The sequence below is a fragment of the Hylaeus volcanicus genome, chromosome 1 (assembly GCF_026283585.1).
Source record: "Hylaeus volcanicus isolate JK05 chromosome 1, UHH_iyHylVolc1.0_haploid, whole genome shotgun sequence".
NCBI classification, from domain to species: domain Eukaryota; kingdom Metazoa; phylum Arthropoda; class Insecta; order Hymenoptera; family Colletidae; genus Hylaeus; species Hylaeus volcanicus.
In genome coordinates, this window is record NC_071976.1 from 8,090,230 (window position 1) to 8,107,748 (window position 17,519).

Sequence of the window (17,519 nt, forward strand, 5' to 3'; positions counted from 1 at the left end):
TTCCTTGCGAATGAGCCAACGGGTGGAATTAGGCGCGATGCGGAAATGTCGGTCGAAGTTTCGCGCTGTAAGAAAATAGCACCCTGGAGGCGCAAACGAGAAGTTAAGAGAGCGATTTCGTTTCGGGGGCAATGATTCTCCGTTTCGAATCGTTTAGGTGGCAATTATCGACTCCAGGAACTGTTAGAAAAGCATACGAAAGTGACGAAATCTGTGAAATTGTGTTTACGATTTTAGCTTGTTTTTTTTTTTCTTTCAATGACTGAAGACTTTTTCATGGTTTAATTTTGGAGTTTATTTGTATTTTGTGAAGACAAGGGAAACTCGGACTTTGAAGCGGAATAGAAATCTATTAAAATAATAATACTTGCAGAGATATTCATTTATTCTGTATTTCTATTTGTATTATGTAAAGCATGAAGTTTCTGGAATATTTATAAAAATTTTGGTACGTCTATTTTGACATTTTGATTTACATTTTGATTTTCATTTCTTTGCTGCTTCAACGGTCAATGTATTCCTTTCTTTAAAAACAAAAGAATTATCAACAAAATCTACATTTAGTTTTTTTCCACTTCATTGTCTCTCGTTCTTGTATCTCCATATCAATTTATATACCGAACCGCTAAAAGCTTATACAGGGGAATCATAGGGTTCTGAACTTTATGTGACCCGTTACGTGAGAAATTGTCCTCACTGCACACTTCACATTACGTATTACGGAGGACACGTTTTTTTTTTTAAAGAGCGCAGAAGAAGTTTGACACGAGCTCCAAAGTGTAATCGTCATTTGTGAACAAAAGAATGGCGGGGCGTCGACGTTGAAGCGGCAAATTATCCAAAACAATGAAAGCAAAAGTCGGTTCTTGGACTGTGTCCAGAATAAGATGAAAAAACCACCAGCTACCTGTGAAACGCTGGGCAAATGACGAGGTGAAAAGGTTAGAAAGGAAAGGGATCTGACGGAGGCTAATGTCAACCAGGAAAATCTAATTAAAAATATTTTCGTGAAATATGAGACCATATTCCATGAGTCTATTAATGACGATTAATATAGTAAACAGTAAAAGGAATACGTCGACTTCTAAAAGCCTAGTGGAACCGTCTAAAGCGAGAGACTACTTTAGGAATTAAAAAAGAAAAAACTACAATTCGTACAATAATAAATGATTTGAAAAAAAGTATTTTTACCTTTTAAGATATGTATTCTTAAATACAGAATTATTTATTATTGTACGACTCATAATTAAATGAATATTAGAATCCATCCACAATGCAAGAGGAACTATGTACAGGCCATTTACGACGAATTGTAAATAGCTTAATTGAAAATCCAATCGATTATCTATTAAACGTAGTGACGGGACACGTCCCGATATGTCGATCGTCTACAGCTCAACAGCATAATTGAATTTTCACTCGCTACCAAGTAATTCAGGGCTCGTCGCGCGTCTACCCAGAACGATCAATTATTTCTAGTCAACGTGATCGAGGAACGATCGAGGCAAGAACCTCGGAATCGGGATTCTTCGACTACGACTAAGTCTCAATTCCTTTCTTTTGAAATAACTCGATGACTTCTGATGTACCCGGGGCCAATTATCCCCAGGCTCCGTGGAAGAGCTGGACCAACCCCACAGATCTCTCCACACGATTCCAAGAATACGTCTAAATGTCTTGTTAGGATCTCGAAGACCCCCGTGTTTCGAGATTTAGGCTCCTGTTGACAGATTATGGTAATTCGTAATTTTTAGGGGATCTAGGATCTATAGGATCGTGGATCTCGAGGGTCCTCGTGCTTCGAGATTTAAGCTTCTGTTGATAGATTATATTTAGTAATTGATGATTTTTTTAGAATCTAGGATCTTTAGGAGGGAGGATCTCGAAGACTCTTACACTTCGAGATTTGAGTTTCTATTGACAGACTGTAGCAATTCATTTCTCAATTTTTAAATATTATATTCGTTCAGATATACAAAAAAGAACACATTCTACATCACCTGTATTCTATACTATCACTTTAGTTGAATAAAATATACTATAATCTAAAAATATAATATAAATATTTAGAGAAATAATTACTGAAACATAGAAATGACTGAGACTTGGAAAAAAGATTATACGAGGCACTCATTTATTGCCACATATTTAATAGTTTTCGCATTCCCAAATTCACCACCCACATGTTACGGTACGCCCTGTATAGATCTTCGCAAATCCTTTGGTTGGTCTGGTATCGAGGCTCACCTCAGTCTCACGGCACGATAGCGGTAACCTCGACCAATCATCCGTCTGCAACAGAACCCTCGAGATACGTATCGCTCCATCTTGGCTAACAACCGAAGATTAACGAGTTGCTTTATCCACGGACGTCCACCCGTCTGCGGTGGACGGGGGCTGGATGTTTGTCCTGGCTACGCTGGAATTTTCTGTCCACGGTGGTGAAAAAATGAGAGAAACCAGGTTATTTTAATCGGGGGTGGCCTCGACGAGCACGTTCGAATCGCGGAAAAATTGTGGCTTCGAAACGTGCCTGCGGTTGTGTCGCTTGGGGTTGCGCGGGGGGGGGGGGGGGGGGGTTGACGACGTTGGCCGGAGGGCCCCGGAGGACACTAGCGTCACTTGCAGCAAGGGGAATGAAGAGATAGCTGGGTAATTTATGGTTGTGTCACTTGTAGCTAAGGTTATGATACTGGAGGAAGTTTATGACTCTGATTCGAGAGTTCTTTTCTTATCTTCTGTCTTCTGTTTTTTCTTGGGGGGGGGGGTTGGTGGACTGTCGTCGAGTTTAAACAGGTTGGCACGTGCGAGACGAGATGTTGGAATTCTTTTTTAATTTAATATACTGTGGATGTATGATTGAAGTAATTATCTGTAATCAAGTGGTCTAGAAGTGTGTCTAGAAGTATTATTTTTTACCGATGCCTTGTTGCAGTAATATTTTAGTTTAGTTTTGTTCATGATTGCAAGCAGTAGAGTTAATATTTTTGAATCTTGGAATTAAATTCTCTTGAATATAGGAATAGTATGGAGATGATATTTAATATTACAGTAAATTAATTCAGAAGGGATGAGGGACTGTACAATCATTGTTTTGTAAATTAATATTTCGAGCAGGTTTATATCAAGTTACAAATAATACAAATTTCAAATTAATTTTATTGTGTGTGGCACACGTATTGACCAAGCTTTCCAGTCTACTGACCTAGCATCAATTTAACAAAATAATAATGAATTCATACAATTATATGTGGTCATTCATTCGTTTTGAACCCTTTCTGTTCATCAATATAAGACATATTTCAATATTCGTTACACATAACATTATTTTCCTCGCATAAATAGTTACTAAAAATTCATCTAACTCGAATCCGATGAAATTTGTTAGGTCGTCCCATAGGTTCGTGCCGAAGACTGTGTCGAAATTTAATAAAAAATCCACAGAAATTTTCTAGTAACGGTATAACGACTATGTGAGAGAGGTGAGAAACTATTGTGAAATGAGACAGATTATCTTTTCTCGTGACACTTAAGAGTATGTTTAACATATTAATTTGAGAAATAAAAGTATAAATGGCACGAACGTTTAGGACGACCTAAATATACATGTATCACAAATCTCTCCAGAAATGATCCCAGGATTAAATAACTTAAGATTATCGATTCAGAAAATGCCTGCAGCTGAACGATTTCGCATTTTTATTATAATTGCAATCGCATCTCGTTGCCTCGAATAGGATCTGTTTTACATTAGCTGTTTGCTCGCGCTCATGTATGCTGGTCAACGTTAATTCGATATTCTTCGAGTAAACCAATCCGTGATCGTGCATGGTCTAATCACGCTTCACGGCGCGCTTGAGCAACATTTAAACGTAGCATGATCGTGGCGTGTCCGTCGCGTCAATGTAAATCGACCCTAATAGTTTCATTTTCTGAGGTTTAGCGGCGACGAGGTGTGTACGTACGAATAATACGGATGCAATTATCGTGCGCCGGTAAATTGAGGAAGCGGTAACAGTAAGTGTTGCACACTACACGCTATCGTTGTCTGTCACGATCGGTTCTTGTAATTAATGAAGCTGTCCTGTTGCCAGTCTGTAGGATTAGAAATCTAATTGCTAATTGGTGGAATACAGGAGTCCCCACAACAGAGGAAATGAGATCAAATATTAATTGCTTAGAAAGTACATACTCGGTCGCTTTTTTCGCAACGTAAGCAGCCACTGAAAAGTGGTTCGTGTTGCTATTGCTAGTAATGGGACCAATCAGATGAAATTCACGGTATTACCGATACTTATTGATTCCCAAGGATTGCGTCGAGGTATCGAATCGGCATTGAGATTAGTAGTCATCGAGTATTAGTAGGTTTACTTGTTTACATCTCTTGTGGTGGAGATACAATCGAAACTATCGAGTGTCACTGAGACATCCATAAGATATCAATACATAAAAACATCACAAGACACAACTGGTTTGACATTACAATTGGACATTGGAAGAATAAGATGAATGAAATTGTTTGAATAATTTTTTGAAGTAATTTTCAGGATTTAGATTTTAAGTTAAAAATTAAGTTTGCCTTCTCATTTTGTCTCTATAAAATGGAACGTTCCTTGTATTTATATTTTAGTACAATTTTACGTAAGCATAAAATATATTTATTTAAAGTAATTCTTTTTCCATGTTCATTGATTATATTTTTCTAAATTGAATGACTTAGAATTATCGATTTAGAAAATGTCTGCAGCTGCCAGGCTTGATGCTTCCAAATAAATTTTTCACTATAAATGTATACACATGTAATATTCATTCATGTACATATTTACAACGAAACATTTATTTAAATTCTCTTTAACCTCTTTAACAAACATAGATGATATAAATACTTACGAAACTAACTCTACATTTCGATTCATCATCTGAATCTGTACAAGTATGAATTAGCATAAACATCCTCAGTAAAATAATACCATAACCCTGAATTTGTTTAATTCAGGGACTGGGGACCATCGATCCAGTCACTTTTTGGTAACTCCAGAGTCCAATTGATCGACGCACTTCGAGTTCGATCGAGTTCTCGAAGGTGGATGGTGTTTCACGGTCGGTCGGTGCTTGACCGAAGGTGGTCTCGATTCGAAAAGCGAAATTGTCGAGGAGTTGGCGCCGAGAGATCGCCCGACCTCGACGTACCCTAAGGGCCTTGCAGTGAAATTGCATGTGTCGTTACTGGAGCGTGGAGGATACCCAGGCCACGTTGCATATCCGTGTTAAGTAAATTAAACGCTGCCGCACAGGCATCGTGGCACGGATATTGTGTCCCCTTATTCTCTCTACGCATGATACGACCGTCGTCGTTTGCGCGTACATAAACAAAACGGAGCCGAGTAAACGTCGGTACAAGCATGGAGGATTGTATAAGACCTAGAGTAGCTCGGAACTCAGCAAGATACTGTTGATATCTCCAACTGTCGTCCGTTTCTACATTAATATCCTCTTGTAAAATTTCAGTATCATCAAGTTCGGTTAAATGGATTGTATCTTTCGCTTTCGTTTTGGAACTAATTTCGTTGCGTTCACTGGACTTTAGAGGGTCAAACCTTGTCCTTTACCTTCTGCAATACTTGATACCTGCTCTTTATACCTAACCCAGTAAAAGCTCCATGGCGCGTCTACTATCTCTGCTAACTTTATTCCAAGCTTATGTTTCTGAAACACTTTATACAGTAACAAACAGAATTTCCGCGCGTTCGCACTGCCAACAAAATGTAGCACAACGGTTTTCCACTGAAACGAACTCATTCTGCCCACGGTGCACCACTGAAAGAAACCGCCTTCTCGCACTGTACCGCGAATTGATTTATTAACGTAGACGGTCTCGACTTATTCATTCAGCACCGTGAACCGTTAACAGGTTGCGCAACCACATCCACTCGCACTTTTGGCAAGCTCTGGTTCACTGACTGAACCCTCCAGGTGGATTTTCCGCACGTGTGTACCGTCTGAATAACGTAAGCGTTGCTTTACTTCTTGGTAGGGAACCTCTCTAGCAGTCGAGTTTTATATAACTAATAAAATTGAATTACAAATGTGGAGGAAGAATAGAATAATGCAATAGAAAGTCTATTTATAATTGTATTCATATTTGTGGAAAGTCTGTCTATACTTATCTCTTGGATTGTCTTGGAAACATTTGTCATTTAGAAGGGAGTACAATTGAACACGGCTACAAAGAGATAATTTTCTCTTTAAATTGTCTTTCCTGGCGAAATATAAATGGTTACCTGGCGTCTTGTTTACTTTCCCTTTCTCTTTCTCCCGTTTCAATATTATGTGAATTTTCACCTTTCCGATTCGATTAGATCATCCTCTCTTATTTAATTTTCATACTTACTATTCTGGATAAATGTAACGAATATTCAAATACATTTTATAGAATATCAAAATATAGTATCAGAGAAATTAACATAATTACCTTTTTATACAATCCAATCTCCAACGAGCCAATTACATATCAACACGATCTTCCACATTTGGCAACCCCATAGCCCTCGCCAAATCCCTTCGGGTAGATTTTCCGCGAATCCTCACCTGTGCGGCACCGTCGAGACGAAGGGGTCCGCTCGGAGCACGCGTTCAGAAAAGAATATATCGCATCGCGCGCTGTAGAAGCGTGTATATACGTGTGCAATGTGCATTAGCGGACCAGTCAGCGTTTTGATCTCCCACCAGTTTCTATTGTGGCGAACGCGGGGACCAGGCCGGCAACAAGCCATCCAAGTAGCAGCCAGTCGTTGCCTAGACCTCGAGACCGTCGCGAGCGTTCCTCGGGCCTCCTTCGAGCAACACGCCGCTGGAGGACGCGCGTTTCTTCGTGTACATTTTTCTCTGTTTCTCTCTCTGTCTCTCTTCATCGATACGTCGACGCTTTGTGCCCAAGTGAAGTGATTGAATAAAAGTGATCACGGTCGAGTGCACCGCCGTCTGTGGGTTACTCCAGGGACATGAGACTGCGACCACGGGATGCCACCTTACTGGTAATTGTTCCACAGACCCTGTCACAGCTCGCCAGATAGCGAGCCGCGAAGCGATCGATCGCTCGAGCGTGATTCGAAACCTAACCGAGGAGTTCCCAACTTCTAATCGTTGCTGTTTCCATGGGTGAATTAAATTGAGCCGAGCGCGTTGAAGGAAACTGTGCTGGGGAATATCTGTATCGCGATCCTGCTGGATGCTTTTGGAGGAGTGCGAAGTTTTCTTGAGAATACGATTCAGTGTGAAGGTGTTAAAAGTGAGGGCTCTTGGGGAATTAAAGGAAGAAAAACATCAAGTTGTACGATAATAAACGATTTGGTGTTTAATTATACGTATCTTAACCCATTATTTTTTAGTATACTAGAGTACATTCCTCCAATTTCCAAATAATTGAACGGGCTTCAATTTTTATATTTAAATAAAAACAATAACAATTATGGCAAATATATTTCCATTTGATTAGTACGAATATTATATTCCAGTTTACTTAATTTTATTTTGTATTTTTGAATTGCGGCGGGTAATGGGTTAAGTGGTAAACAAACTATTTCGGTGTCATTTTATTATTAATATTCTGAGAAAGTTACCAAGGAAAAAAAACATTTTTCTGTAGTATTTTACAAAAATATGTACCAATGTTCCCATTTTCACTGTTTTTCAATAATTCTAGTAGCCACTATATTATCCAATGTTACTAATTAAACGACACCAAACTAAATCTTTCTTTTACCTTTCAAAATATGTATCATTAATTACAAAATCACTTATTATCACGCGACTTCAAGTTTTTCTTTTTTTTAATCGCTACGAAGCCTCTCTTTTCAGACGTTTATATCAGAGGATATCCTTAACACGTTCGTCGCCAAAAAGTGCTTCACCTGATCGTATCAAAGTTCGCGTGCCATTTTTGATACTTGGAACATTGTCGATTATGTAATTAGATGAATCCTCTTCTGTGTATTACCGAGATTCCGTTCTATTTTGTTCAGCAGCTCCCGAGCTACTTTTTTTTTTTATCTCGAGAAAGATTTGTAGGACGGTAATCGAGTTTTACGGAAGTTCGACTACTCGCGTTTGTATTTGATTGCGTCGAATCCCCGTGGCGACTCTATCGCGCGGAAAACACGAGTTCCCGCTTGATGGTTGAAGTTAAACTACGTTTCAGTACAGTTAGTGCTTAGATGGGTGACCATCTGGAATTTCTGCGTGGTTTTCGAACACACGTACGGAACTCGTCGCGAATTGCGAGCATGACTTCGGGGATGAAGGATAATAAGAAAAGCTTGTACGATTAGTCTGGTGTTCCACTGGTCGCCCATCTTTGCAGACACCGAGAATGTCAGAGACATTAACCCTTTCTTGCGTGACCTGAAGTAAAATGAATTGCAACGATCGTTTCTTCAAAAATTCTGCTTCGTAAAATGTTTGACGTGTTAAATGGTCCCTTGTTAAATATTACTTTTCCATAATTTTGTATGCTTGCACTTGAAATAAAATGCACATTTGAGAGATTCTACTAAGCACTATATTATTTTAATTATATGTTTATATGATGTATTGAATAATTTTCATTTAGACAAATTTCTTCAATAGACATAGAGGGTACGAATACTTATGGGATTGACTGGGTATTCTTTATGAATACTTTTTTAATCCACCTAAAACTTGTAAAATAAAACTAAAATAAAACTTGTTACCTTAGAAATTTAGAAAGGTCTTAGTCGGCACTTACAACCCCTTCAATACTTTCCCTGTGCAATCATCGAAACACTGAAAACTGATATCACTTAAAAATTCACGTCAGATCAAACTCAACATCCAAGGAATTATTCCTACTGCCTTTAAACACCCTCCATTAACCTCTGAAATTTCCCGTAGAAGTTCATATGGTATTCAGATAAAACAGCATAATTTTAAACACGAGCGAAAAAGAGAAGACCAAGCTCGTCTCACGCGTGGCTGTGTACCTCTCGTTTCTACAAGTACGTTCCTGTAGAAACGAGATCCCCTCGTTTCTCATTGCGTCGGGAATCGGCCGAGTCGTCGAATATAATTCCCACGGAATTATGCGTAAAATATTCCCCGTCGCGTCTCCGACAATTATTCAAAAAGCAGCGGCGGAACGGCGCGGCGCGGCGCGAGGGCGGTGGACGCGCTGGGTTGCGCGTCTGCGATGCAACAGGTGCAACGGGTGCAGGGGTGCATTTGAATAATTGGAACGAACGAGCGAATGGTCACATCGGGGTATCTCGACGGAATCGATCGTAGTTCGAGTGAATTCGCCGTGAACGCGGGAAGGAAATCGCGAATTCGAGGTCTTCGTCGTTTTGTCGAATCGGCTGAACCGAGAAAATTATGACGGGGTCTCCGGAAAATTGCGCATTGTTCCTTTTGGCGTCGTGAAAAGCTAATCGAGGGAACTCAGATTGGCTGGGGTTACAGTTAGTTATACACGAGAGGAATTGATACTTGTAGTCGGGATAAATTAGATCAATTATTTATATTGTTTTGTATATGGAGAATGTGTTGGTAGGTTCAGTGAATAACGCAATACGAGACATTAGTGAATCATAAATTAAGATAGTAATGGCCTGCGAAGGCAATTGCATGGTTACGAGGATATATAGTTTTATTTTTATTTTTATTACGTTACTTCATACGTTGAATTGTATTTTCCCACATTTTGTTACTCTTACCTCATGCTATATTGTTTACGAGGCTGGTAATATTCTCGTATCATGTCTCGTTATTTATGTACGACCTTTCAACTCTTCCTATCTCTGCAACTTTTTATTACATGTAATTATTGGAACATGTGTATTGTTTGATGTATTTCTCTATAAAAGTAATATAATTGTAAATTAATATTTTATCGTTGCGACTATTGCACGACTCTAACTGTTAATATGATATTTGAAGAATGTGGAAAAATAACAGAGTCCTAGTTCATTGAATTTTTTGCAAGAAATTTGTAACTTTCTCATTCGAAGATATATTCTGAGTCTCTCAACTTTACTGTATATTTAATATATTTAATATTGTTTTATTGTATTTTCTATTACAATTTGTTTGTACCTTGATTCGAGCTTTGGACGTTATCAACACATTAATCATAATTTAACGATTAAGAACATTAAGAACATTATCAGTGTCCCCTTTAATTAACATGTTTGAGTTTTCAATCATTCTATTATTCCATCATTCAATTACTCAATTATTCCATTGTTGAATTGTCCAATAAATGACAAAATGAAATAAAATTTGAAAAAGTTAATTGGAGAACCTGAGTGTACATTTTTAACGAAAGCTTCATTGTCTTGTAATGCAATCACGAAACATTTAGTTTAATCGCAGATTAGAAACGATTGCAGGAGGACTTATGGCAAATAAGTGTGTAATATAGGTCGTTGTCTTGGATTTAATTCGTGCTAGTTATTGAAGAGCCTAACGACGTAGAATATAATTGAGTATGAGAGTACTTACATGACCCTCGAATAGATTCAGCATGGACTAATGGTTCATTATTGCTAAACACCTAGTATTTCTAATGGTTCCCTCTGACCATAATGGTTTGGAATCATCAATGTAATCTGCGTATCCTATTTACGATTCGACAGATGAAGAATGAGTTGAAGAAGAGGTTGAGAAATGTCGATTCCTTTGACGTCACTTTTTTTAAATCGTTTAGATCTTCTCCTTCTTTTTCTATGGTAATATTTAACGAGGCTTTCGATATATTCGATGTGTTGCATTGGAACAAAATTCGTCTTACACAGTTGCTTATAGAAACACCTGGTGCCGTAAAGAAATTCGAAAGACTGTGTCGAAGGAAATGATCAAAACTGTATCTTAAGAGTCAGGAAGTGTCGAGGAGAATTATTGCCTCGGTAGTGACTCGCACATTTCACGGTAGAACACAGGTACTTGGCGTGACCGTCAAGTATTAAAGGGTTAAGCATCTGGAAACTGTAATCTTTTTGAGCGAGAAATGTATAGTTTGACGGATACATTATGAATAATAAAGATCAAAACGTTGAAGTCTCAAAAACAATCATTCATAGCAAGCATTAATTTATTTGAAATGTTTCGACTCTCACATCTCAAAATTTATTAATTATCACCAGTTGTATTCTAAGTAAACTGCCTTCAAAATTTTCAGACCAAAAGTAGTAATTAAAATTCTCAATTTCATTCAAATAAATTGTCTTTCTTCTAATATGATTCTGTTTTAAATAACATCATTCAACTTTGTATATTTGAAACAAAATTAAATTGCAATCGTAACAATTGTACATATACAGAAGATAATTCAAGCGATAGTCGAAACGTTCAAAATAAATTACCTCTCATCTTGAGAACGAACAGTTTTGGTCTTTATTAACATTGAAAACGTGTCGCGAAAGATCCAGTTCCAGTCCTCACCTCTCACTAGCCTCATTTCCCACATCGCAAAAGTCACGATTTCGCCGATAACATAAAAACATTTACACTCCGAAAAAAATTGAACAGCCAAACGCGGACGAGTCGAGGAACATCCTTTCGAATCGAGAGTCCCTCCATTGTCCTAGCCCTTCAACCCGAAAGTTGTGACGATCGTCGGACGCAATCACGAAACGGTTCACGATTCCATGACACCCAGACCACGATTGTTCATTCCTTGACTTTCACTTCAGCGTGTTTCGTCGATCGCCAACCGTGACTCGACTCTTCGAAAACGCGGGGAAGACGTTGCAACGCGTTCAGCTCCTTTCTTTCCTTTGAATTCATTAAATACGACGTGGCGCCAATAGCGGTCGCAAGTTTCCAGACTTTTCTATCGATACAGGGTATTATTACTTCACCCGAAACCTCTGAATGTTGCAGAAGAATTTCTCTTCGTGAATATTGTTGGAATATTGCTAAATTTTATTTTCTATTTACTTTTCCAAATTTGAAACGAAATGAAACTACTAATAGTATAATAAAAATCGCCGGCTAATAATTACCCAGTGCAACTGTAAGGTACAATTACCTTTAAATGGAATTTTCGCAATTTAAAATATAATAATATTCTCAAATTTGCGCAAATAAATCTTCAATTTTCTACTACATATGACTTTGCTTCAAGTAAAACAAAATGAAGCTATAATAAAAATCGCAGCCTAATAATTACCCAGTGCAATCGAAAAGTTCAGTTACCTTTTTCAATGGAATTTACGTCGTTTACCTGTGCACGAGCATTTGAATCCCCCATAGACGTCAGTTTCTTGGCACCGTCAGTGAAAACGGATGGGAAACGTGCCGTCACGAGCACACGCGTCGATTGATCATCGATCGGGCTGTCGCGTGGCCAGTGAATTCTGATGATCGAACGGTGAATCGGATGCGGAGACCATGAGGTCGTAGCATCAATGACGGTGTGCATTCGGAAGATCTGCCCGCAGCCACGCTGCGGGATGCAGATGGCCATTGATGTCATCTTATTGGCGGAATCGCGGTCACTTTCCACACCGTTGTTTCATGACGGATCGCTTCCTGACGATAAACGCGTTTGCGCTGGGTGAAAATTGGACTTGATGACGGGATCGCGTTTAATATCGAGCTACGAACTTGGGTTATTAGTTCACTTGGCGATGTACTTTTCAGAAAATCGTGTCATCGTCATCAAAGTGAGAGGTTCGATGGTGTATGGAGTACTGGAGTTGCAGGAATTGATAGATATATCTCAGTGTCTTCATTTATGTCTCTATTCATAGTTCATGCATCTGTTTTTATTTATATCTATATTAATATTTTGATTGCTGAATGAATATGGCGGTATGAAGAATCTCTGTGGATAATCCAAGTTTCATTTAAATGATAAAAATCTATGTTCTCATTCACACAAGAACCAAGTACAAGAATGCCAAGTACATATTTTATTTCGTTAGGACTTAATAGCAATCAGTTTAGTGCATTTTTCACACTAGCTAGAATTCCAAGTAATCACACTGCGAGTAATAACTGAAGACAGACTGGCCGCTGCTCAGGACACAATTCAATTAACTCCGTATTCTACTTGACCGTTTTAATACGTTCTGTGTTAGATAGCTGTCGCATTCCAGAGGTAATTTGTTCATACATAGTTTCTTCGTTGCTGGACATATCATAATTCTCACGTGGTAGAGGTGAACGGTAATGATTTATGATTCTGCCAATCAATAACTCATATCAATCAAGTTGAACACTTGGTACAATTCCGGTTAGACAATACCTTTCTTTAAAACATCTGTCCAAGTGTCGTTGCAATTCAGAGCAAGGATTTTCTCTTTTGTTCCTATTTTCATGAATTTTTTTTCAGGGATCATGGTATCGTGAAACTGCTTGAAACAAATTTTTTCTTTTATGAATTTTGTTCAACCACTTTCAAACAAGCTATTTATTTAAAAATATCCACCAAATTACATGCTTCACACTTATGTCATGCAATATTTTTTATCCCAACAAAATGCGTCTCTTCGCAACTCTGAAGATCTTATTCGTACAAATAAAAATCATCGATTTATCGAGGTTACAACAGGGATTGAATGGAAGCTGCTGACAAGAAACAAATTAAATTACTAAGGAAACGGTATCAAGCTTAACACCACGAAGGGTGTCTGCGCAAATACGAGTCTACGAAGCCATCATTTTCCAAGTTCCAATTCTGTTCGTTCCGATCGCGGAGGCGATCGACTGCGAAAGAAGACCCATCCAACCGTTTCCACTTCGATCCCCCATTATCCGAGTGGAATCGGCGCGATTGTTGTGTTTGAACGAGCCGCGAATCCTTTCACGTGTCATCGCCACGAACTCGTTCCTCGCAACGACGTAAATTGACGCAAATTGTCAGCGGGCTGTCGCCTATCATTCATACACTATCTAATCGACTCTCGTAACGTTCTACCCTGTCCTCAATTGCACACCGTAATTAACCACATCCCCGCCCAAAGGTTTTTTTCCAGTTGTTGAGCTAAAAATAACCGACGTTCCCTCAATTCGCTTTTTAAATATTTAGAGGCAGCCACGAATGCAGATACATTTGAACACGTCTGATTTAAATTCATGCCCTCTATTTCGTTTTACTTTATTGGTGTACGTTATATTTTACTTTATTATTTTAGCTCATTTTTCACTTCAATGTTCTAGTTTAATTTCGACTTTATTATTTTATTTCATTTTTTCTTTTATGATGTTTACTCATTCCTCTTTGCAATTTTACTTCATCATTTAATTTATTATCCTAGTTTAATTTTCACTTCATTATCTTCGTTTATTTTTTACTGTATTTACATTCCAGTTTATTTCATACTTTATTTTAGCCTGTATCTTACTTTTTTTCATCTCATTATTCCTTTTATTATTTCAGTCAACAAAACATTATATTATTCCTTGCAATAACAGTTGTTTGTTGTTTTTCTTGTAAAGTAATAATTTAAATTGGGATGATACATCGTACATATTAAATTATTTACAAATATAAAATATTTTCATTTAAATTGCCCCCAAAATTTGCCACGAGAAAAATGATTGCAGTTTTATTTCATCCACTATATTCACCAGACCTTGTTCCATCCAATTTTTGTTTATTCCATACATCATATAATTCGCTGAATAAAAACTCATTTATATAAATGTACACCAACGCGACTTTTTTAATAACAAAACGAAGGCTTTACTAGTAAACGAAAATGTTACTCAAAGATCGTCGTGCATAAAATTTAATAATCCTACTATAAAACGCGAACTTATTAAACAACCCAATAAAGCCACTCTGAAACCCCGTGTACCCGATACGATGAATTTGGAAGTAGGATCGTTCCAGAAATCTCGAAAATCTCGTTCTTCCAGTCGATCGACGTGAGCCGTTCCGCAGGGTTTGATCGCGAAATGAAAATCCCGGGACGGCCATTATCGTCACCTTGATTCGAGCTTTATTCCACGCCACGGACGTTTCAGCTCGGCGCGACAAATTGAGAGGTTCAATTAGCCCAGTGACGATCTCGGCGGCTCTCGAACGAGCTCTGGAAGCGGCGACTAATTATACGAGGGAATTAAATCGACCGCGTAAAAACGTCCTCGTGGAAACGTGCGTGCGCTTTACACGTCCGCATTCTCGTAACGGTCGTGCAACGTCGATTTAAATACCAGAGGGGGGTGTGCGCGGGGACCAATTAGAGGGGTTAGTTTCTAAGTGATTTATGGCTCGAAAAGGGGGAGACAGTGGCGACCTTACGTCGCCTAGCCTAGAATCTTTGCGCAACTGTCCGTTCGTCGCCAACGATTATTTATTCGCGTGTCGATCGACCTTCTCTCGTGGATATTCGTGGGATCGAACGAGGGTAATTAATTTGTCATTCGGCTGTGGGGAAGTCACGCTTGGGTGTTGTCGAAGTTGATTTATAATTTTCTTTTGTGGTATTATTCAAGATTTTTTCTTAACTTTTGGGTGGCACTCTATCGAAGAATTAGATATTTCTAGCTGGGAGGGGGGGGGGGGGAATAAAGGATATTTAGGAATTTTTCAATTTGAGTTATTATAAGAAATCCAATACGTCGCTGTCATATATGTTTTATCTGATATCCCAATTAAATTATTATTTTAGCAAGGAAAGCAACAGTTTATTCCATGCATTATTTATTACATATTATTCAAATGAGAAGCCCCCACCTCATTCCCTGGCGCTTAAATCATCCAGCGGCCTTGCCAGAAGCTATCATCGATTCCTTCTACCTGTTCGCTTAGAATTTTCCACGCGAACGTCGATGGTTTCTCATCGATCCGCGCAAAAACGTGGAATTTTGTTTTCGAGCCTAGTGACTCAACACTTGGCAGATCCCAGCGACATTTTATTTCTGTGCTTTGTTGTGCTGTCGCGTTTCTTGCATAATTTCGACGGGGGAGGGATCGAACGCCCGAGGAGATCGCACGAGAGGAGCTACTCGAATAGAGATCGTTTCGTAATCCAACCCAGCGAATATTTCGTCGATTTTTATTAGTCCAGGCATAACAGCCGTTTCTGAATTCGTAATTAATTGCTTGATTCCTTGGCCAGGTCGTCAACCCTATTGGGGTCCAGGTTCTTTGAAATGTTCAATGTTAGATGCTTCGGATGGTTTGGTCGCGGTTAGCTTCGTCAGAATTCGGCTGATTTACTGATGTTGATTTTAATTATACCTTAGACCTTAATTATAATTATACCTATTTCTGAAACTTTTTTGTAAATTGAAATGATATATACACACATAGTGGGTGTCATTTTTTCTCAATATATATTCTCAATATTTCTTAATAGTGAGCTTAACAATTATTGTCCAGTAAATTTTTAACGTGCGTTAAAAATTGTTCCACGTTTTATTTATATTTTAAATTTTATTTCAAGTTTTTCATTCAGTTAGCAAAGCTATGAGCTCACACTAAATGCTAAATATTGAGTTTTATTTTAATTTTAGATCACGTGTCTCAAAAGATTAAATAGGTTGAAACGCATTAATAAATTATTGGAATTGTTCTTCTAAACAGCTTGAATTTTACTTTTATAAAAGAAAAGTTAAATACCGCGAATGAACATCCGTGAATTGAACAGCATGAAACATCTAGACAACATCACTTTAATATTGTCTCAGTCGTAGAACGTCTCTCATCCTGTTATCAACTACGATAAGAAAGATTAATGGATCGGACGTCCTTGGCCCGATTCGCGTCTCCTAGAATCCATCGAAACGGATGTGTCCCTGTTTTCGAACTTTCAGGAAACGACAACTTTCAACGGAAGCGCAGGCAACGAGCAGGTCATCCAGCTACTAGACGCGTGACGTGTTCAACGAGTCGAGTGTAATTTCACTTGTCACGAAAAATGACAACTTGTCAAACCGCGGTGAATGCGAACTGCGCGAAGTACGCCGCATTGAGCGTAACTACGCCGAGCAGCCGGACCCCGGATTATGCCATAATTGAACTACCTGGAACTAAAGCGAAACGGCTTGAAACTTATCGAAATTAGAGAGAAATTTCCAGCGAATTAGCAGGTGCTGCGAGATCCGACCGGGTCGGACGGAAGTTACAAGTGTTTTCATTGCAATTTCGGATTAACTGGTGAATCCGAAAGAGGAGGATCGATTCTCACGAAGTTCTCTCGAGTATTTGATAAAGGTTCGATGTAATTTTAAAGGTAGACGTTTGTAGATGAAATTTATTCACGAGTTTGGTGTAAGTTGCATTTAACGCGAAATTGAAGGAACTCCCGATGAAGTTGAGTTTGCATGAGTTAGGCTTGGAACGATTTTACAGTCTTCCAAAGTTGAGGTTAACCTTTCGTGGTCATATTATAGTCTGGCATTTTACCAAGACGTGGTCTTTAAAAATCGTGTTAATGAAGAAGCTTGATGTTCATTCTAACGTTAACGATATTAAATTTAATATACTAGTACTGAACAAAATTGTAAGAGAAAATTATATCGAGTGTATATTACATAGAATTCCTGCAAAA

At 38.4% G+C, this 17,519-nt stretch overlaps 1 protein-coding gene across 3 annotated transcripts in view; it reads left to right on the forward strand.

Moving 5' to 3' along the window:
- LOC128881576 (FH1/FH2 domain-containing protein 3) overlaps positions 1-17,519 on the forward strand; it is a 258,099-nt gene that overhangs the window by 146,749 nt on the left and 93,831 nt on the right. Inside the window, exon 1 of one of the 3 annotated variants that reach the window (XM_054132778.1) lies at positions 6,817-7,034. The exons of the other annotated variants lie outside the window; for them this stretch is intronic. Within the exon in view, the coding sequence (XP_053988753.1) occupies positions 7,021-7,034 (14 nt within the window). The 5' untranslated portion in view covers positions 6,817-7,020. Of the gene's footprint in view, positions 1-6,816; positions 7,035-17,519 lie in introns of those variants that run through there. 3 annotated transcript variants of the gene reach the window in all.